Genomic DNA, 23016 nt, shown 5'->3' with positions numbered 1-23016 from the left:
TACAGTTTACCATCTGTGCTGCAGCGTTCCTTCATCGCTTAAAGGAAGAATTGGGGTAATTATTTTAATCTGGCATCACAAGCTGTTGTGATTTAGCTTGCTGCCTATCGCTGCACTGTATGATCCCTCTTCTAATATTTAAGTGTCCAAAATTTGATTATGAAAAGTATTGACATTTACATTTTCCTTAAAGGTTCCCATAATGGAATAAAGTGTGTCCACGGCATGCACACTCCCCATGTCTTGCCTTGACAGATCTTAAAACATATCTGCATTTTCGACTGCACTTCAAAAATCTGTCTCAGTCTTGTGTATTTGTTTTCCTTTCAACCCCAACCCCCAGAGTTACTAAGTTGGTGGTTGATTAATTTTGGGCTGCTTCTGTTGCTGCTTTATTTATGTTTGATTTTGGCAGTTTCATTCGTCCATAATCCTATACTTTTTACAGTATTTGATCACTTTATTGTGGTTTCGCCACAACGCCGGGTTGCATCTCGCAATTTGTGTATTTGGTTGTCTAACTGCTCTCTTTTTGGGAGTTCTTATAACGTTAAAACTTACACTAAGAGGGGCGCTGTTTAGCTCATCTTCATTATCATGTTTTTGCCATGAAAAGACAAATCAACATTTGTGCAGCGTTTCCACAAGCTTTACTAAAACAGAAGAAAAAATGTTTTTTTGAAAAATGCCTCATAGCTACAAAGACAGGAGTCCAGTGAACTCCTGTGAGTTACTCAATCAAAAAAAACTTCCATGTCAGGATGTGTGTTTGTGTGTGTGTGTGTGTGTGTGTGTGTGTGTGTGTGTGTGTGTGTGTGATTTATAACAGCCTGTCTGACTTTCCTCAGAGAACCTAATTCTGGTCTAAGGGAACTCATCAGCAGCACTGGCTCAGACCACCTGACTTCTATACATCGCCATGGCGACACGGACGGCTGTTATACGCGGGAAAGCAAAAGGGAGGGATGAAAGGATTGAGAGGAGGCAGGAGGAGGAAAAACAAAAGAGGTGATGCTAGTGATGCTGACACACACACACACACACACATGCAACCAACCCAGTGTACAGGAACCTGCTGTGCTAATTACTGGGTCTGCGAGTCTTTGAAGGCTGCTACTCACCCTGGATGACCCCTTACCCATTCACACAAACACACACACACACACACACACACACACACACACAGATACACACACAGGTGCTGCACACCCTCTAGCCATCTCTGCAGGAGCCGTTGTGTTATTTCAGCGCCTGCAAGCTCAGTGGGCGACGACGAGCTGACAATAATATGTATTGGCAGCAGCCAGCATGAGAGCAGAGCAGCTAAACATGACATCAGCAGCACGGGGCTGTCTGGAGGGGGGTGATGACACACAGGGAGGAGACAACGTCCCTGTGTGGTCTGACTACTAATTAATATTATAAGTAAAGTTGTTTAACTTGACTTAAACTAAGAAGTGTGGCCCCTACTGCCTCCCAATTTTTTATTTATCCTATTTGGTGCTGGGTTGTTTCGGTTTCTTTCTCTGAAAAAGTCCATAGAGTCCAAATGTTGCTCAACTTTCAGAGGTTCAACTGAAGGCTCTGCTTGCTAGCTACCAATTTAGAGCAGGTCTTTGCCTTGCTGGTCCGACACAAGCACATTATAATAGAGAAACACGAAGGCTGACTCACAGTAGGAACAAAAGCCAGCTAAAAACTAGTAACTATCTGCCAATATTAACTTGGCTGAATTTGGACAATTTTAGAATATATGCACTATTTATCTCGGTACTACTTCGGGTATTGACCGAAAGATTGAGATCGCGGATACAAGCCGCCAAAAGAGTTTCCTCTGCAGGGTGTCTGGGCTCAGCCTTAGAGATAGAGTAAGGAGCTCAGACATCTGGAGAAGAGTCACTACTCCTTCACATCGTAACGCCTGGATCCCACAGGATCCGTGTCCGGCCTGGTCCGGCAGACGGCGCGAGCCCTCGCCCACATGAAGCGTGTCTGATCCGCAATGCAGCAAAGCGCGGGCACAAGCAGCTGGATTCCATCCCACTAATTGTAACCAGATATAAAAACATACAATCACCATTTGTTGTTGTACAACCCTGCTTCATAAGCTAGCAATAACACCTGGACAGTATGCTAGCAGTTAGCAGTCAGTGTTCACGGTGTACATGGTGTTGAAGACTGTGCCCAGGAGTTGCGGTAAGCCCCGATTAAAACTCCTATGTTGAGTGCATACCTCATACATGGGCATGAACCTGCTGACACCTGAGTGTCCCAGTTTGGAGGGTTGGAAAATATGATCACCAGATGTAATCATCAAGTTGCAGTAGCAAAGGCTTGGGATGTTTTTTATTCTGTTGGTCTTTTAAAAGAAAAAATTATAGGTGTGTACGTACCAATATTAAACACTCAAACTCTTCATCCATCAAAGCAGCTGAGGAAATGATCAATCAAAGAGTTCTCTAAGGAAGTGTACTACCAGTGAAAGCTCATTGATCCATCAACAAACACTCAGAGGAGCCCAAAAAAATCTGCATCTATTGTCCTCAATCAATACATCTAAGTGATGGCTAACTATTGATGTCACTATTGAATTATTGATCGCTCCCTCTAAAGAAATGACCTGAATATTATGAATGACATTCTGCACAATAGGGCGAGCTACACCGCAGAGGGACTTGCGCGGTGGTGAGAGGCCAGAGCAAGAATTGATCCATGAAAATGTAATGAGGTCGGAGATATTTTAAACCCGGGAAAAGGGTGTAAAACACAACTACTTCCTCTCAGCTCCATCCCACCTGGAGGCACAGAGGGGTCACGGACGACAGGGCAGGAAAGACCCTCTGTCTGACCTGCAGCTAATGTGGTACAGGGAAGGACTGACTTTTGCAATAAAGGGAGCAAAACAGAGGACGCTGATTGTTAATGCTTGTGAAAAAACAAGTGTATTTGGAAAGCCTTCTTGTGTCGGTTAGCTTGATCACATTACCTGTTGGTGGCATAAATGATGTGCCCTAGAATTCTTCAGGGATTTTTGCTGGAACCTCTCTCACCCAAGAGGTTGCGGCTAGTGTCATGAGTGATGTAGGATTTAATCTGATAAAGGTTGATCTTTTGTGCCAGATTGGACAAATAACAGTTTGACTTTAGAAAGGTTTCAGCACCTGAACAACTGTGATCAGTTTAGAGACAGATTAGTAAAGGGTACTTCAAGGCTGAGAGTGCAGTGGTTCGCGCTGTCACTTCACACCTAGAAGGTTCAGGGTTTTAATTCCAGTTCGGACGTAGGCCGCCTTTCCATGTGGAGTTTGCATGTTGTCCCCGTGCATGCGTGGGTTCCCTCCTGATACTCCGGCTTCCTCCCACAGTCCAAAGACATGCTCGTTAGGTTCATTGGTGCCTCAAAATTGCCCGTTGGTGTGAATGTGAGCGTGAAACGTTGTCTGTCTCTATGTGTCAGCCCTGTGATGGAGCGGCAATCAGTCCAAGGTGTACTCCGCCTCTCGCCCAATGACAGCCGGGATCGGCTCCAGCGCCCCCATGAACTTTGACTTTTGGTCTTACAGAGAACCTTCGTCTGTGTTGAAGGCAGGGAACATACATTTAACTGAAATACATTAGTTACAGCAAAAACACATTTTATATGATTTTTTTTAACCATTTCCCCAAAACAGCCGTGAGACAGGGTTGAAAGATTTTTTGCTTCACCAAAATCTATCTGTAATTCTTGGCTTGTTCCACCATCTGCCAATAATAAGAGATCTAGAGCTTTAGCTTCATCAATGTCTGAGGAACAGCTGCTCTCTAGTATCTGGTGCTAAAAAAAAATTAAACTGATTTCTGAACAAATCCAAGTGACCGAAACACAACGCAGAAGGCTGCCTTTAAAATTAATGTAATGATTGAAATGCCCAAAGCAGCAGCACTGCTTTTTAATAAGCCCGACAGAAGATAAGACACAACTCTAGGTTACTAATTTCACATTTTTTATCTCTACCATGCTGCCTCTCTGTAGCCCACTCCTACGTCTAACCCTCCACTCACACCAATGAGAACAAATTAAACTTAAAAGTGCTCGTGCTCTGTTCCATGGCCCTCTGAAATTTTACTAAACTATCTCATTTGTCCGTGCCATCTCCACACGGGCTCTAACTGCTGTAGAAAGTGAGATTTAAAGTTGTATTACAATGGCTAACTGTGCAAAGGTTGACCATTAAAATGGATTACAGCTTCTGCAAAGGAACAAATTGTCTTGAAATGGGATTCACAAATGCTACAGTAAAAGATGGTGAAGTGGGGCTCTGATTCGGCTTAGCGGTTAAATCGGCGACCATACAATATATTGATTTTCAGATGTGTTCTTAGTTCAAGGTTTGTCGTTATTCTTGCAGGTAATTATCAGCTCGAGTCCGGCTTTAGGCAAAGGTAAAGGTCGTTCATTGATGGCAGTGAAGGGTCACAGTTTAATACAATAATGATTCGGACGCCCCCTGCATGCATGTCCTGCATTAATTAATCAATTACTATATTTCCATGCACATAGGTGTGATCGTGCTCTCTTTCATTTGGTTCATAACTCATAAAGGCTTCTGATGCTCAAGGACACAAATTAAGCACAAAGCGGGAGACGGACAGCGACGCAGAGAGGGGTGTTTCTGAGGGCGAGGGGGAGGGTGGACTGACACGAGACTTTTTAAGTGTACGTGAAATTAATCAGAGGCAGGTTAAATGATGAATTGCCAGCATACATAACACAGTTGGGAGCATTAGTATTGAAATGCTTTAAACAAAGTGGAACTGGGTGAAATTCTATGGCCATCAAGGCTGAAAAGACAAAGTGGCATCAACACGTCTGCGGAAAGTTAAAGAGGAATATTTGTGGCAAAAAGATATTACAACCCTGGAATTATTAGAAAACTATCTTTGATAATGGAAGTGCAAAAAGACCACCACATTAACTGCTGAGCAGCAACTACATAAATAATCGTTATCGGACCCTTTATGAAAAATGGAGACAAACAACCTTGTGAAAATCTGTTTAAGCTAATCAGCTTTTTTTTTTAAAGAAAATCTGTGTATTTTTGGATGGTCGACAATAAACAGACTATAAAAAGATGGACGACATGACAGCTTCCTAAAAGTGAAGCCAAACCCTCTCTGTCGCCCCCTGCTGACTGGCTTCAGTATAGGTCATAAAGCCCGCCTCCTTGATGTTAACAGATGGGACGTGAGTCAAACTATAAAATCAAAATACTCGTCAAATACATTTTTCTCAAACATGGTTTCTTTCATTATAGTTAGTTCTTATCATGCTGATTTACGTCCAAGTGTTCATTTTTCTGACAAGTTTACTTTTAGTTATTTGATGCTGTCAAAAGGATGATTGACAGCTCTGTTGACAAATACGGCTCCTGCAGCCGATCTGTTCTGGATTAGCAGAGTAGAGGAGGAACGATGAGAGGAGACGTAACTAAAACAATCACTACAGTCATTGAAGTTTCCATATCTGTGAATGTCTGCTTCAGACCAACACAATACGCTGTTCTGCTGTTAAACACACCAGCGTGCGAGATCCTTGCTGGGTTTTTTTCGGTAAGTTGAGTGTGTGTTTTGATTAGCGTAAGTGGCTACGGCGGCTCCACCTGTCGACCTCTACTGCGCAACTCTGGCTCCAATCATCGACATCATCATCGCAAGATGGCAGCGCCCGTCATAGGGGCTATTTTGGCTTACATTTTGTGAGCAGATGGAGACGTGTCATCAGTCATTGGAAAAAAAACAGGGGGCTTTACATATATTCACACACACACACACACACACACACACACACACACACACACACACACACACACACACACACACACACACACACACACACACACACACACTTTCACAGAGGGATTGGTTGTGCCTGGTTTCAATGACTGCTGTCACTACCAATCACTTGCAAACACACACTCTCTACATTTACTGACACACATGAATGCTCCTATCCTCTCAGTCCCTCATACATAAGTGAATGTAAAAGCATACAAACATAGCTATTGGTACATTACCTGTCCTTCTACTAAAAGACTGCCACACACACACACCATCAGTGGAAACACCTTGTGGAAGCCTATTCCCTGTCTGCGTCACAGCGCTCAGTCAATGTGTGTGAGCAAACATTTCAGAGGGAGAGCGGAGAGGGAGGTGAAAGTAAATAATACAGGATGAATACAGAGAGAGACAGTGATGTATAGATAAGCAAACCAGCTTATCAGAGCAGAAGTGCCTGGTGAAGAGGTTAAATTGTGTTTTATGAAGTGTTTTTTAGCCTTTGGAATAGATCAGCACTGATGTTTCTGTTCAGTCATGTTGAAATTGACAGATACACAGTGAAAGAAAAGAAAAAGGATGACGCAGAACAGGGAAGGGAGTATAAATATATATATATATGTATATATAGAGTATATAAGAAATAATTTAACATTTAAATTATAAATTGAAAAAGGACAGAGGGAGCAGACAGGAGGAGAGGACAGGCCCTCATGTGCAGCCTTTCCACCAGTCTGACAGGTAGGTACAGTGACATTAGCATAGTGATTAACAGGCACATTAGCATAGTGATTAATACTGACATTAGCATAAGCACGGCAGCTGGGAGACGATGGGAGACAGCCAAAGAAAGACAAGACAAGACAGAGATGGGAAGAGGAAGTATAAAAAGAAATGATAGAGAGCAACAGAATAAACTCAGAGAGGATAGAAAAGGCTGAAGTTAGTGGTAAAAAACATAATAAAAGCTGTTGACGGCTTCAGCACCGTCCATTCAAACATGTCTTCATGAATAAGTCCTCTCTTCATCCATGCTTCATGTCCACTTATGAGAAAGGACAGTCCCAGAGAGGGAGCCCAGCTGTCAGCTCTATTCCCCCCAGGCCACACAGCCACAGGCCGTATCCATTTCTATAGCTAGAAACACTGACCATGCATACCGACACTGAGACAAAGGCTCACCTATACATCAAGCGTCCAGACTGTTTCAAGTTTAACTAGACTTTAGGCCTTGTGCTTGTAGGCTCAACCAGCCAAGTTGCAGTTTTGAAAAAATGTTAACGCTACAAATGAAACAAATTAAAGTAATAATCTTGAAGATTTTCATTTAAATAAATGTCTGTTAAGTCACTATCAATCGCCGAATGAGGTAACCAATGGTGATTGAGCCTATGGCCCACTAATTGGCCCACACAATTAGTGACGCGTCTTCCATCAACCAGCAGTGGTTGGTCTGCCAGAGAGGGTAGGCGGAGCTCAGCGGCTGCTTTTCTGCTCTCTACTATTGCTGAACTGCTGAAAAGATGGATGACTACAGATACAACTTCAACAAGAAGTGAAAATCCAAAGAAAAAGAAACAAACTCGACGCTCAGATGAAGCAAACAGTCTGAAAAGGAAAGCGACCGTCAGCCAGGAAAATCAACAGTTACAACTGTCACTCATGTGACACTGTCTGGATATCTGGGTGCTCCTGCAATAACCCTTTATTGATAGGTGCCGCCAAAGAGAACGAAACTGAGATCTTCGAGATTACCACTTTGAGGTTTGTGCAAAATTTGAGGATAGTCCCTCCTGAGGTTCCTCAGATATCCCATTCACAAGTGTTTTAGAGGATGCTGTGATGTCAAAGTGAGCTTGACCTTTTGGGTAAAAAACGTTTTATTCCCCCAACTTCACAAAATTGTGTGAAATCTGTGTCACATTTAGTCTTTGTTATGGCCACAAAAGACATCCCCTCAAGGTGTTCCTGATATACCGTGTGAAGAAGAATGGAAAGGACGTTGAGCGTCTGCTCAAAGGGGGCATAGAAATGGTCCATAACCACGACATGGTGGTCGAAGTACTTGGTCAGACAGTGACCCTGTTTGTTTATGCATGCTAATTAACTTGTCAATATTAGCTAGCAACCTCATTAATCTCTCCTTTAGACCTCAGTCTGTATGAACAACAAAGAATCCTTCAGTTGTGTTTTTACGTTGGCGGGAGCTCAGCAAGAAAATTGATTCTGCACCGTTGGGGCACAATAAGTATTAAAACACGAACAAACATGTCATCTCTTCTGACTGATGAGCTCCCCACCTGGATCAATTGGTAAGAAATAAGACATTTTTTGGCAACAATCGTAGTTCCCCTTGGGAGTTCAAAACAATTTGAAATGTGAGACTGCAGGAGTAAGGGACGCATCATTCCTCAAAGTGTCGGTAAACTACAAGTAAAGTTATGTTGCACTCCATAACCCCAGATATTAAAAGTCCCCAGGTGGAGGTCAGGTGTAATTGAAAACGTCAGAGTGATACATTTATTCATTAGATGAGAAATGGGATCAGGTTTAGAAGGCCTGAATCCGCTCCCATGGTTTCTCTTACCATTGCTATGCGGACGATACCCAGCTCTTCCTGTCATTCCCACCAGACGACACTGCAGTCTCGGCACGTATCTCGTCATGCCTTTGCAGATATCTCTAAATGGATGAAAGAACGCCGCCTTCAGCTCAACCTATCCAACACTGAGCTCCTTGTCATCCCAGCCAGTCCCTCTATGCAACCACAGATCAATATCCAGCGTGGACAAACTGAGCTCATACCCACTAAGTCTGCCCGGAACCTGGGCGTCACAAGTGACGACCAGCTAACCTTAAAGGTTGCTCGGTCATGTCGATTTGCCCTGTACAACATCAGGAAGATCAGACCCTACCTTTTAGAGCATGCATCACAACTGTTGGTACAGGCTCTCATGATATCATGCATTGATTTCTGCAGCTCCCTACTGGCAGGCCTTCCTGCATGCACATTCAAACCTCTCCAGATGATCCAGAACAGCGCTGGTGTACTGGAAGACTGGTCTTCAATCAACCCAAAGCGGCACATGTCACTCCACTGCTCATATCCCTCCTCTGGCTCCCAGTCGCCGCTCGCATCAAATTCAAAACCCTGTTGCTCACTTACAAAACAGCAACAAAAACGGCTCCTGCCTACCTGAACGCCCTCATCCAGGTCTACACTCCGTCCCGCCCACTACGCTCTGCCAATGAAAGGCGCCTGGTACTCCCATCACAACAGGGCCCTAAGTCTCTAACTAGACTCTTCTCCTCAGTCGTCCACAGGTGGTGGAACGAGCTACCAAACTCCACTCGGTCCGCAGAGTCCCTTTCACCTTTAAGAAGAAGCTAAAGACCCAGCTCTTTATGAACACCTCTGACCTTAATGATATTGATGCTACTGATGATGATGACATCGAGGATGTAGTTTATGCTGACTAGGATTTTCATGATGATGATGATGACTAATATGATTCATTCATCATGAAATGTAGTGTTTGATATGTGAACGCACAAACAGCACTGTGATAAGCGACAGTGAGACGACAAAGATACACTTACATTTACTAGACCTCTGTATGGATCCACATCAGAGGTGATGATATAAGTCACCATGCTGAAGCTATATTCCAGTAAATGGATAACCCAGTCATGACATGCAGATACAAATTAGGCCCCTTTAGGGAGGATGTATACACACTCAGCCCTTTGCCCGTGCCTTCAGAGTTTATGATAGTTCATCTCCTTTTTTTCTTGCTCCATGTGTGACCATGGCAACAACAGAGACTACAGTGATAGAAAAGATACAGGAGCCGATTTAACAGGTAGGCTATCTGGAGTTCCCAGAATAACACACCCCTTCACCAGACCGATCAATGAGCAGAAACGGTATGAGAGCAACACCAATCTCAGAGTCTGATTATCCTCTCTGAGACTATAAACAACTTTATGATATGAGTTGGCAAAACTGAAGCTACAACCTGCTCTATGTAGCTGCTGATAATATATAATATTATATGGGCTGTATAGCAGCAGCCTGTGGTATGTACAGGCTTGTAGAGCAAAGGCTCGCTGCCTGAAAGCACCTTTATGTTACTCAATAAATGCATCGTGCATTTGATACAGGGAAGACAAAGTATGTCCCCTGAGGCAGAACGTGGTTTGGGATTCTTAGCATGTAAATAAGACTTAACAGCTGTGCTATACGTAAAAATCCTACAAGGACAGCAGCAGTGGGAACATCTTAAAAGCAACCCTGGACTACTTGGCTTTGCTTCTGTTTGGCCCTGAGAAGCAGGTTCCATCATTTACATCCAAATATGGATTAAAAAAAAACCTCAAGGATGCAACAAATAAAAATCTGGCTTAAGCAGATGGAGGCATCAAATGTTTGCCAAGAGCAGCAGCAATGCAGATGCCATCCTATAGCTTCCTGCCAGGAGTAGTCAAATCTGGTCAAGTCAAGTTTGACTGAAATTTCAGGCTCACAGGGCCTTCACGAGTCTACCATCAGCAACTCTTGGAAGAGAAGATGGAGAAAAATAAAATATGCTAAGTGGACAACTTTCCAGAACACCAACGTAGCCAATCAGGAGGGCGCTCTTTCAGAAGATGCTGTGCACAGAGGTTGAATCTCCAGCCTTGGCAAATCAACCATGGCTCCATCGAAACCAGAACCTGAATTGAAACATACACATTTAACTAATTGTGCTTGCTAAGGGAAGCAACCTTGCTGGATGCCTTGCTTGCAAAGCAGCTAAAAAAGCACCAGTATGGCATTATAAATGCAACACCTGCAGCCGCTGCCATAGAGGTAATTTACCAATTATTCAGATGTTTTAAGCAGACATCTAATATAAGGTGGTCCAATTAAGCATTCTAAAAAAAATCATCTTTGTAAATGTATCTTATCATCAGCATGTCACATTACCTACAGCGTATGTCACAGCCATCCTCTTGTGTTTAATTATTATTCTCAAAACGTCAAAATGCATTAAATCAGAGCGCTGGGAAAAGCCATCAAGATAGAGCATCCATACCCCGATCTATAGAGCCAACCCATCACACTGACGCCCGGTAATTAAAACCGAGTTATCTTGTCATAATTAATGCCTACTACACTTTAAACTCATATATATTAGTGGCTATACCTTGTCCAAATGGTCTATTACATGCATCAGATGTCGTTAAACTGCTGCTAATTACCAAACCAATCAGAAGCCAAACACTGGAACCATGTGACCTGTAGGCTTAATGATGGCGATGCTAATGCCCCAAGAAGCAGATGGGAAATAAAGAGGTCTATGCAATAAATTAAAGCCCATGGAGAGCAAAATATCTCACAGGTATCTTGAGCTTTTGGCCATGGAGCATTCTATCAAACTGAAAAATACACACTGAATATAGCTGTGTGTGTGTGTCTGTAGATATCTGTGAATGTGACAGAGTGTGTGTGTGTGTGTGTGCAGTAATGCCCGTGGCAGAAAGGGCCACATGTGTTGGTCCAGAGGAGATTGAAAGTGAATTGGAAGCTATTAATCTGACCTTCCCCCTGCTATCAGATTTGGTTTGGAGCAGAATATATATTCACTCCACACGCTCTCTTTGCACAGCCTGCTCCCCTCATCTCTCCGTCTTTATCTCCTCCGCGCATCTCCCCCTCCTGTCCCTCCCTTCTCTCCGAGCCACAGGTGCAGGTTCAGACATGGAGAGCAGCATTTTACACCACAGTCTTTGAAATGATCTCCATTATTCCCTTGCCCCATGCTGCTCTGATCATCCCCTCTCTATATGACTGAACCTGGCTGTGTCTCTGCCTAAAAGCTGGTTAACAAAGATATTCGCAGCTCAGCGCTCCACTCTACTTTCACTTTCAGCACAGCTTCGGTGGAATCACACAGATGTGGAAACAGTGACTGTACTCCCTGTTGGAAACAGCTCTTGTTGTACAAAGTAGAGAAGGGAGAAACCGCAGACCGTGACAAGTTTGCCTTGACGTTTCATCTCTTATGCAACTTTGGAGCCGATTCAGCATGGGAAATGTACAATTTAGCAAAAACAAATAGCAATTTCACAGGGATGGATAGACTGTTGGCAGCACCTCACATTGAATATGATATACTGAGCAGAACATTAAGTATTTCTTAGAACCACTTTTTGTGCAAGTGTGTTGTTTACAAGTGTTATCCAAGCACGACTTTCAACATAATTCAACAGGGAGGAATGCCTTTGGGTGGCAATACTGTTGAGATTTAATGAGATAAAGTTGTTGTAGGAACATAGAACGAACTGCTGAGGATTGGGAAACAATTTAACATTTTTTCCTTTGACAAAAGGTCCGTAAATGCCGCCATTCCTCAGGTGTGCCCATCCAGCAAACAGGTTTGAAACGAAACAACTATACACAGCTCCATAAAACATTATCTTTGATATACTGCTGTAGTCACTTCATTGATTTGACTTTAAGAGGAAAGCCAGAACTGCAACAACAATTGAGAGCTGCAGTGCTGCATATGGACTGCAATAGCCGGGGGATCGAACCGGCAATCTTCTCTGAGTTGGACGACTACCTCTGAGCTAGATCCACCCAAGTCTATTGCTCTTCTGTCTCTCATAAAGTTGCTCTTTAAAGATAACTATAATTGACTTGTATGTAAGAACTAGCTGTGAGGTTGGAAACTGCAAAAAAACAGACAATGCCGAGAAGAGAGAGAACCTTCTTGGCCACAACGACGTGCAAGGCCCTTTCTACAGCCCCATAGAGTTCATCCATCCATCCATTCTCTTCTACTTGTCCAGGGTCGGGTTGCCATGGCAACAGGCTAAGCAAGTTAGCCCAAATGTCCCTCTCCCTAGCAACATTTTCTAGCTCCTCCTGGGGGATCCTGAGGCGTTCCCAGGCCAAGTGGGATCTATAATCCCTCCAGTGAGCTCTGGGTGTGCCCTGGGGTCTCTTCCCAGTTGGACGTGCAAAAGGAGGTGCCCAGAAGGCATCCTAATCAGATGCCCGATCCACCTCAGCTTGCTCCTTTTGATGCGAAGCTCTAAGGCTGGAAACACATGTGGAGGAAACACATTTTGGCCTCTTGTATCCGCTAAATCATCCTTTTGGTCACTACTCAAAGCTCATGACCACAGGTGAGAACGTAGATCGACTGGTAAATTGAGAGCTTCGCCTGTCAGGGCAGACGGTCCGGTACAATGCCCGCAATAGTGCTGATGCTGCACCACCCTGTTGGTCAATATCAACATCATACAGTTTATGTTATGGCCAATTTGTTGTTTGTCCATTCAAGGCTACTGTAGAAACATGACATTTCATGCAATTATATTTAGACAGCTTTATGTATTGTGCCAAGTTTTCAATGTTTCTTTAGTGAAAATGCTTTCCATACAAAATCAAAGTATTGTGTAGAATATTTATGTTACTTGCAGTGCAATAATGTGCTATATTTTTCATGCTCTCTCATAAAACAACTTTCATTATGCATTGTTTATACAGACATTTATCTTGCATCATTTTGTTGTTCGATTTTCAAAAATCGACTGGTCTTCAATCAACCCAAAATGGCTCATGTCACTCCGCTGCTCATATCCCTCCTCTGGCTCCCAGTCGCCACTCGCATCAAATTCTAAACCCTGTTGCTCGCTTACGAAACAGCAACAAAAACGTCTCCTGCCCACGTGAACGCCCTCATCCAGGTCTACACTCCGTCCCAAAGAAGCTAAAGACTCTTTATGAACACCTCTGAAGCTGTTTGTTGGCTCTTCCTGACTTCGTTCCCTCCTGTCTCGATCGTTTCTTGTGTTGTATTAACTCTCAGATGTACGTCGCTTTGGACAAAAGCTTCTGCTAAATGAAATTGTAACATTGTAATATTGTAAAAGCTGCAGATCAGGCTGGTGATTCTCAGTGGGATCAGCAGAACCTGCAACATTTTACCATTCAAGAAAGTCATTTGAGTTTATAGCAATTTTAAAAGTTTGTGGAGCATAAAAGAAACAGTGTTTTTTATGGCTAAAGTACGAGTAGTATAACTATATCCATCCACCTTCAATTCACACTTCTCTGGTTATTCATAGTGTGTCTATGATAAATTTACTTTACTACATATATATGCCCCAGTAAGGGGTAAATGGATAGAGTAAAACACCATCCAACCAGCCGCAGCAAGCAACAAAGAAAAGAGCCCAAATGAAAGACCAGGGGTAAACAGAAAAATTATGTCAGGCAGGGAACTGGCACGACTGCAAAGCGACGGAAGTTTGATCTGTATATTGCTGCTGATTGCCAGAAGCGTTCTTTTCTAATGTCGACTGCCAACTATCCCGCTCTACTCACCGACAGCCTCTCTCTGCTGCTGCAAAATGATTTAACACAATGAAAACTACACATGATTTACTGCGAGGAAGGGAAGAGGTGAAGTCGAGTGGAAGAGACAGAAGGAGAAGGAAAGGAAGGGGGGAGCTGAGCTCGTAAAGTCCTTAAGCCCGATAACTCCTAAACAATAATTCCTCCTGTCCTTACAGCTCTGAGTGTGCTTTTCTCGTTTAAAACATTTTTCCACAACTCTTTCAATCTCCTTTTTTTTAAGTGTGCAATTTGGATCCCTTTTCTGAGTCTGCCCGGTTACCTTCCATGTCACAAAACCTCCTTGTTTCAAGTTAATCTCTTTGATTTTGTTAGCGCGCCCTCACATTATCTTTCAGGTCCACTCGGTTCGCTCAACTGTGAAGTTAAAATGTTCTCCTGTTTTGCTGCAGCTCAAGTGGCCTTCCTCTACCTCGCTGTCTGACTTTCAGCAGGTAAAGACTCAAGAGTGGTATGAAGCGCTTAAAGACAAAAGGCAGGATATACAGTATGTTTAATTACAAGACCTTCTGTAAAGAAGCAACATTTATTTTATATTTTAATTAGAAGAAATTGTGTTTTTGAGCAATTGTGTTTTGTTTTAATAGTTGGGTTGTTATTAGACTCTATGCAACAAGTTTATTGCAAACAATAGGGCACCACGGATGTTTTTAAAGCGGACATATTTTCGCTATGCAATCAATTTTCTATTATCCTGTGCGATCCCAAGTGGGGGAGCGGCTGCACTGCACTGTCAGTCCAAAGTTGTAGAAGACACGGCTGCTCTAGGATCATTCAGCCTTATATGTACGAGCCAGAGGCGACCTTTTAAAAAATGTCATTCTGGAAAAACAAGGAATTATGCAGTTTTCACTTTTTTCACTGTTAACAATAAACACCTGAAAATCTGAAACTCGTGTAAAATGAGAATATCCATTTGAAAGATATGACCCCTCAAGGAAATATGCAGTTACTGTTTATGTTAAGAAGTGGATAATAACTTAACGAATAAGTTAATTATCTTATTATCTTATTATCTTGTGGGAACAAGTTATTATCTTGTGCGCACAACATAATAACTTGTTCCCGCACACAAGATTATAACTTGTTCCCGCGCACAAGACAATAACTTGTGCCCGAGCACAACATAATAACTTCTTCCCGAGCACAAGATAATAACTTGTTCCTGGGCACAAGATAATTATATTTTGCGCACCTCACATTATAATTGAGTAAAATGTTATTATAATCAATTATCAATGTTTGCAAAACTATCAAAATAAAGCCCAGACATGGCAATCTTCTACAGAAGAAGTATGCTTTCCTTGCATTGCTGAGATTTTGGACAACAAATCTCAGTGCCTATATAATTTTAGTTAAGTCATTTAAGTCATTCGATAGTGTTTGCTCTTTATTTGCACAACTTTATTTTTTTTCCCTATTCAGTTACACATGTGCACATCTGCAAACCACATACACACACTCACACACGCACACACTCACTTGCAGACAAGTTCCAGGAGTGGACTAAATGTATTCCTTCACACAAAGAGGATTTCACTTGTGGATCAATCCACAGCACCACTCAATCTGAACTCACAATGTGAGAAAGTGGACCAGGTCAATACCAGCCTTTTCATTTCCAGGAAGTAACCAGGACACACACACACACACACACACACACACTCACAAGCACGCACCCCTATAGTCACTCATATTTCCTCTCACTCTGTCACAGTGATTTAATTGAATGCTGAGTGCAGGTGAGGTGTAAACCAGAAGCTGTCAGAGACTGAGCTTATCTTCACTCAGTATGAAAACACATTCACACTTCAGATTGAAAGTCTCTGGCCAAAGCCATGAATGGCGGAAAAAGGCAACGAAGAAAATGTTGTTTGATAGATGAAAAAATGAGAAATGATTCTTTGCTCAGGTCCTTAACAGTAGGGGTTGGACAATATTTATATATATATATATATATATATATATATGTACGGCAATATACATCATCCTGACTCGTATATAATATTTGGCGCTCTGATTTTGACTCAACACGTCACTACTTCATGACTCCTCTCGGTGGGGCTTATGACATGAATGAGGGTAACGTGAATGGATTAATGTTGTGATGAATCATTATATAATTGTCTTGTAATATATATATTATCGCAGTATCACTGTATCGGGATATGATCATTATCTTGGGCAATGTATTGCGTGTCGTATCGTGAATTGCCCTGCCATTCCCACCACCCCTATACTGTTGTTTTGTGAAGTTGGGCTGATGATAATGCTCTAAAAGGTAATGTTGCATACTAGCGATTTGCCATGCTTTGTTACTAAAAGGTGCACCTAATGCTGAAGAAAATCTGCCTTCTAGATATAGGATTATCTGAAGGGTTTCAAAGCGTTTTGCTTGTGCACCTATGCACCTATTTTACAGGTATATTTCTTTCGAAGGTATTCTTATGTATTCTAAGACTGCTTCTTTTAAAGACTGCTTATTTTAAAGTAATAATCTCAAAGATTGTCATTTAAATAAATGTCTGTTCAGTCAATATCTATCGCCAAGTGAGATAACACAATGGTGACTGAGCCTATGGCCCACTGATGAAAGACTTTGCATTTGCAGTATTATAGACTGGGTGTCTGGTGCGACATTCGTGGAAAAAAATCTCAAGCAGCGCCCAGTTAGTGACACATTTTTCATCAGCCAGCAGTGGTTGGTCTGCCAGAGAGGGAAGGCGGAGCTAAGCGGCTGCTTTTCCGGTCTCTGCAAGTGTTGTGAGTAAACAGTAATCTACTATGGCTGAACAAACAAAGAAAACATTGTGACTGCAGATACAACTTCAAACTCCAAAGAAAAAGAAACAAACTCGACGCTCAGATGAAGGCAGTCTAAAAAGGAAAGCGACCGTCAGCCAGGAAAATCAGGAGTTACAACCGGAGCCAACCGTGGACGTCACACAAGCAGCACTGTCTGGATATCGCCATAGGTGCCGCCAAAGACAACGAAACAGAGATCTTCAAGATTACCACTTTAACCAAATAACTTTTGAATAGAATATTAACAGTTTTTATAAATTGCAAAACAATTCTCTTCAACCACTGTCTGCTCAGCTCTTGAGTAAATTCAAAACTATGGAGCTGAAGCACACTCAATAAACCACTTGATGACACCATGTCCAATAAACCCGACATATCTTTCTCAGTAAAAGTTTTCATGACTGTGCACAGTGAAAAACATATTCACCACTGTTGATGGATGGCAGAAATATCAGCCATGCTCCACTTTGTTTTAACACATCAGTGTATAACATCACACATTTGGTGAAACAGCAATGGAACAGGTGAAGTAGAAGTGAATACCTTAGACATAATACTATAGTTGACATTTGACATAAGAATAAAGGGCTCCAAAGCTTGACAGGCTCAATGCTTTGCCTTTACATGAGTTTCTTCTTATCACTGGTCATGGTGGGAGTCCAGACGGCCATCCCTCTGTAAGATCATATTCTTACGTCTGACATTAATCTCAGATTTATATGTCATAACAACAATTGCACCACAGGACTGTAATATAACCTGCATTTGTTCCTGGCAGTCGGTCTACTCACGACACAGGAGCTTAATCTAGTGGAGAAAATTATACTTAATTCACTTGAAAGCTTTTCAACGTAATACAGGAGGACTGGAATACTTATAACGGAGGCTGAGAAGGAGACAGCGGGAGAGAGACAGACTGAAAGAGGATCAAAACTCAGACAGTCAAGAGTTATTTATCTTTGACTTCACAGATTTTTCCGAGGATGATGTTTCTTTGAACTTAAATGGATGGCTTGCCTATCAAACCACTCTCCAAACGTTGTCCCCTCTCTCTATTCTTCTTTTGTTCCTATTTCTCTCTATTTTGTAATTGGTTTATGTCAGGCTCGACTGGACGCTGTTCTGACGCCTGCTTTTGGAAAGGTAAAAAAAGGCAGAATGTTGAAACATAGACTGTATTAAAGATCGCCAATTGGTTCATGTACTGCCGCTTTGTAGCTGTTTTGAGGTTGGCGTTTTGGCCATCGCCATCTTGGATTTTTTGGAGCCAGATGCGACAAAACTTGGATGAGAGGATGGGTTAGAGGTCGCTGTGATGGCAACTTATAAATCATTGGATAGCCACGCCCTTAAAGGGCCAGTTCGCTGATTTTCAACCTCAGTCCTATCGTGCTTTCATGAGGAGCTAATGCCAATATGGTGGGAAAAAAATGTAAATTCGCTCTGTGCCTGTAAAGGGCGCTATCCGCTTCTCGTAGTAATGCTGTGGCTCAGTGGTTGAGTCAGTCATCTTTCAATCGGAAGGTCGGAGGTTCAATCCCCAGCTCCCTCAGGATACATGTCAAAGTGTCCTTGGGCAAGACACTGAACCCCAAATTGCTCCTGGTGGCATAGCCAACAGTGTGTGAATGTGAAGACTGATTGACAGTCGGGCACTTTACATGGCAGCCTCTGCCATCAGTGTGTCAATGTGTGTGTGTGAATAGGTGAATGTGACATGTAGTGTAAAAGCAGATTTGAGTGGTCGCAAAGACTAGAAAAGCGCTATATAAGTACATTTACCATTACCATTCTCCAGTGGGCCCTGGAAAACCTCCGTGAGACTACGTAAAATGCGTCATCTGGCGAAGGCCAGGGAGCTCGCTAAACTACACTTCCTCAATCTAGGACGCCCGTCTCTGATGTCATGTCTCGTTCAAAATTGTCAGGTTTGAAATGTAGACTGCAGACCTGAAGATTTTTTAGGCAATCCACCGGTATATTCTCGTTCTGTTCAGCTCTGAGCCTGCAGTGAAGCGGTAGTATTTCACTCCAGCATCTCTCGCTGGGCCGTTCCTTTCAGAGGGAGGGGCGCAATGCACGCTGGGTGTTGTAGGAATGTGGACTGGGCAAAACCACGAACCACAACTTTCTCCATTGCCAATTTCAAATATTATTGCTTCTGTCGATAAGCGAGAACACCAGCTTTGACTGACAGTGGCTTTTTCTGGTGGCAAACTGCTCCTGTATAGTCAAGTCCTATAATGTATACTCTGATTTATCGTCTGTATTGAAGAAGACTTCAAACTAGCGGTTGAGACCGTTGACTTCCATACAATCAGACTTCTGTTTCCAATCGATGGAGGCGCCCCCTGCTGGCCTTTAGCAGTCATGATGGTCTGATGCACTTAATGCACATCATTGGCTCCACTTTCAAAACCAGGAGGCAAACTCCACTTATTTTATGAGTCCAAACAAACAACAATGGAGCTGTAAATAAACCAGACACACATCCATAATCTATTTGTTGCATTATTTGTTCCACCTCTTTTAAACCTGACCTATTGATATTGTTTCTCTTCTCAATCGTTCGTGTACATGCACCCTTCTTCCTCTTTTCTGTGTTCCTCTCCAGGTTTTTATTTCCCTCCTTCTCACGGCTTCTCACTTTCTCTCTCTGCTGTTTCCCTCATTGTCGCCTTTCTTTTTCCGTCTTTCTTTCTGTGAATCTCTCCCCGTCACTCATATCTGCCTTTCCACACACTTACTCTCACTTTAAACACTCAGCAGTGTTACTACTCACAGATATATAAACTCTGTGTTTGGGGAGTTGCTCGTAAGTTAGTGAGTCACACACGACTTCACGGGAAGTGTTGCTTTTAAGAAGCTTGATAAGACGTGTCTGCTGAACCTGGAGGCAGCTTATGCAGTGGACTGCTTCTACTGTAGTGCTCCTGTCATTTCATATATAAGCAGAGCAACAATTTGTGAGCCTGTGTGTGCATACACTGGGCTGAGAGAATGCAAACACTGCAGAAAAGTATTAAGACATGAGCTCTGAAGATAAAGGGTGACAAGTGTTTCATGACCAAGCCATAACCTTAAAGTAGAGCAGTTAGCAGAGCACAGAACCTGTAACTCATAAAATAAACCTTCAACACCTACAGATAATACACCCAGCTGACATTAACACCCAGCTGAAACTCTGGTGTGGACCAAACTACTGGACCGTGGTCCGCCAGAAACAACACGACTCAGTCCATTTCCAAATAACCCGCGGTCCGGTTCGATTTCGGTGAGAGCATAATCGGACTTAAAGTAGGACCTAATATTGGAAGCAAACTAAAAAAATGTGCATTGTGGGTTGTTAACAGATGTTGACACTTGCAGAGACAGTCAGGCAGCAAGGTGAGTAGAGGACAGACGTGGGGGAGCGACAAGGTGAGGGCTCTGATAGGACTCTACAGAGGTGTTCAAACTGTTCAGTGAAAAACTTAAGAGCATTGGAACTGATCAAACTCTGGAACAATGTTGGTTAAAAGTAAAGTGTGATTGAGGAGTGTGCTCTCTCTCTCTCTGTTTACATAAGGGAGTTTTCTCATGTGGAAATTCTGACCAATCACAGAGCAGTTTCCCCGTGCATCAAAACTTTTGGTCCGCTGGTAAAAGCTTCCGTGTGACCACAAACCAAACTTTAGGCAAAATGCAACATTGCAACAATTTGGTCTTTGATACGGATCAAACAAATGGACTTTAGGTGTGAATGCAGCCTAAATCACTACCTGATCAACCAAACTTTCCTAGATCAATCAATAAGCACAGACAAAAAACACTGTCACTCAAAGTACTCCAAAGTAAATGATCTTGGTAAAAGTGATCGTAGGGCCTGTGTCCACAAAGCCATATTTTCACCTCAAAAAAGGGCGACGGTGATGACAACAGCTCCGGTGTGACAGGTTTGGAGATTTTCCAACTTGAAGCACTCAGAACTTAAAAAAAGGAGTCTGAAAATAAGACTGGTTGCTGCGCTTTTCTTCTTAGCAGTCGCATGTGGCTGCAAACACTCTCTCCTCATTGGGAACAATTGGAAAAAGACGCTGGTGCTCACTTATTCTGTTTTGAAGCAGGCCCTTACTCCGGTACATTAATATTTCTGACAAGCAAATACCTATCCGCTCTGAACATACAATATCTAAACAACTTTTCACCAGTCAAATATTGGAGAAAAGAGTGACTGGTTCTGTCCCTTTAAGCAGAACAGTTTGGGTCTTTGGAAGTTTGGTTGTTAGAGCTACGTATCAGTAGTCAGTGTATTATCTACAGTAGAAAGTGGTCAGCACAGCCTGGAGAACCTGACTCGAGTGACAGCTTTGCAGTATCCCGTCTGTCTCCATGCTGCCTGCTAACCTTCTCAACAGCTTATCGTCGTGCCAACATCAACATCATCTTCTGCACATTAAACTTCTTAAACCAGGCCTTACCTTTTGCGTTTGTGTTCTGCATTTTGGTCCATCTTGCAAAGCTCCAAGCACTGTACTGCTGTGGACAGAGGCAGCAGCAAACTTATTTTAGCCACCTGAAAAGGCTCAACCCCACCATTGTGTACGCTACAATGCTTTCACCACTTTGCCATCAGACGGCTCTTTCCTTTGGCGTAGTGCCTTTCACTCATACCTTTTTGTATTTTTACACATGCTTTTCTTTTACACAGTCCCAGAATACAGCATGTTGATGTGATCTGTTCAAGAACAGCTGCACCGTTTCAGTTAAAACGATGTTATCTCCACTTGTCAATATTTGGCCTTGGATCCAGGCTCTCGTGCACCACACACACACACATATCAAATAACCAAAGAACAGCGCTGCTTCACTGCGGTAGGCAGGTTCAAAGACATGAAAACTAGATAGAAATTCAGCTTGGAATCATCCGGACTGTTGTGAACTTCAGAAGGCCGTTCTTGTGTCAGTTCACAGCCAAATCTAAAAATGACTTATGAAAGATTAACCTTTTGGGAAAGGAGATACAGCTTTCTTCTCTAAAGCCAATCAATGGAAGAATGCTGACTAAAGACAGATGATGGATTAAGTTATTTAAAGACAGCTCTTTGGGAGATAATCCGCCCATCATTCCCAGTATATAAAGGATATGGGCTGGAGACCATGCGGATGCACCAGCTGCGGGGACAGGTCGTCTGCTTGAGGCAGAAGAAGACCACAGGGACCAGCTCAGGGTAGGGCACCACTAACACGCTGGTGTCGCTGCTGTCATCATCGTCATCGTCATCATCTTCATCCCCTTCGCACTCTACCACCTCCTCTTCCTCCTCCTCGTCCTCCTTTACAATCCTCTCTTCCTGAATGATTCCCTCCTCCTCTATTTCCTCTTCTTTCTCCTCCTTTTCCTCGGGACATGGGAGGTGGTACGGGGAGGGCCTGCGGGGGGAGGAGGAAGTGACGCCATCATTGCTATCGCCCCCGGCTATGGCTGCTGTTGCCCTGCAGACTGTTGCCTCTGACGGAGTCGTTGCTGTTGATGTTGCAACGTTGGGGCCCTCCTCCTCCTCGCTCGTCATGGCAAGGCGACGGTCTGGAGAAACAGAGAAGATGCAGAGAGAGAGAAAATAATTTTAAATAACAAAGCACTTTATCGATAACAGATTACAAAGCCGTTTGCAAAGCAGCAGTTCATAGATCAGGATAAATAACACTGAGCTTACTACAGAAAGAAAACATCAAGTCAAAAGCACAAAAGGCTGAACTCCAGAACATCTGCTACACTTATTGAACAATGAAATAACATTTTGAAAACTGAAGTTACTGCCAGCATTAGCCAGTTAAAACATGCACAACATGATTGTGTAATCGCCGTCTATGTTTTAGAAAGCATTACAGCAGGTCAGTAAGTTAGCTCAGCTGGTGTTGGTAATGCTTAAGGGCTGAAGGTTGTGTTTAAAGTGGTGAGAGGTCGCTGTTGGGCAGATTTGGTTTATCAAAGAAGCTCACAAAGA

General features: G+C 42.9%; 1 protein-coding gene across 1 annotated transcript in view; it reads right to left on the bottom strand.

Annotated features, from left to right (window-relative positions):
* Positions 1 to 22581, bottom strand: part of LOC138595049 (voltage-dependent T-type calcium channel subunit alpha-1I-like) — a 197237-nt gene extending 174656 nt beyond the window's left edge. Inside the window, exon 1 of the mRNA XM_069666367.1 lies at positions 22157 to 22581. Within this exon, the coding sequence (XP_069522468.1) occupies positions 22157 to 22581 (425 nt within the window). The remainder of the gene's footprint in view (positions 1 to 22156) is intronic.
* Between the last annotated feature and the right edge of the window lie 435 nt (positions 22582 to 23016).

This window comes from Semicossyphus pulcher, unplaced genomic scaffold, assembly GCF_022749685.1.
Source record: "Semicossyphus pulcher isolate SPU_LCO1_2020_fin unplaced genomic scaffold, fSemPul1.0.p SCAF_17, whole genome shotgun sequence".
Taxonomy (NCBI): domain Eukaryota; kingdom Metazoa; phylum Chordata; class Actinopteri; order Labriformes; family Labridae; genus Semicossyphus; species Semicossyphus pulcher.
The sequence above is the reverse complement of the archived record's forward strand: the minus strand, read 5'-3'. Positions and strand labels throughout refer to the sequence as shown.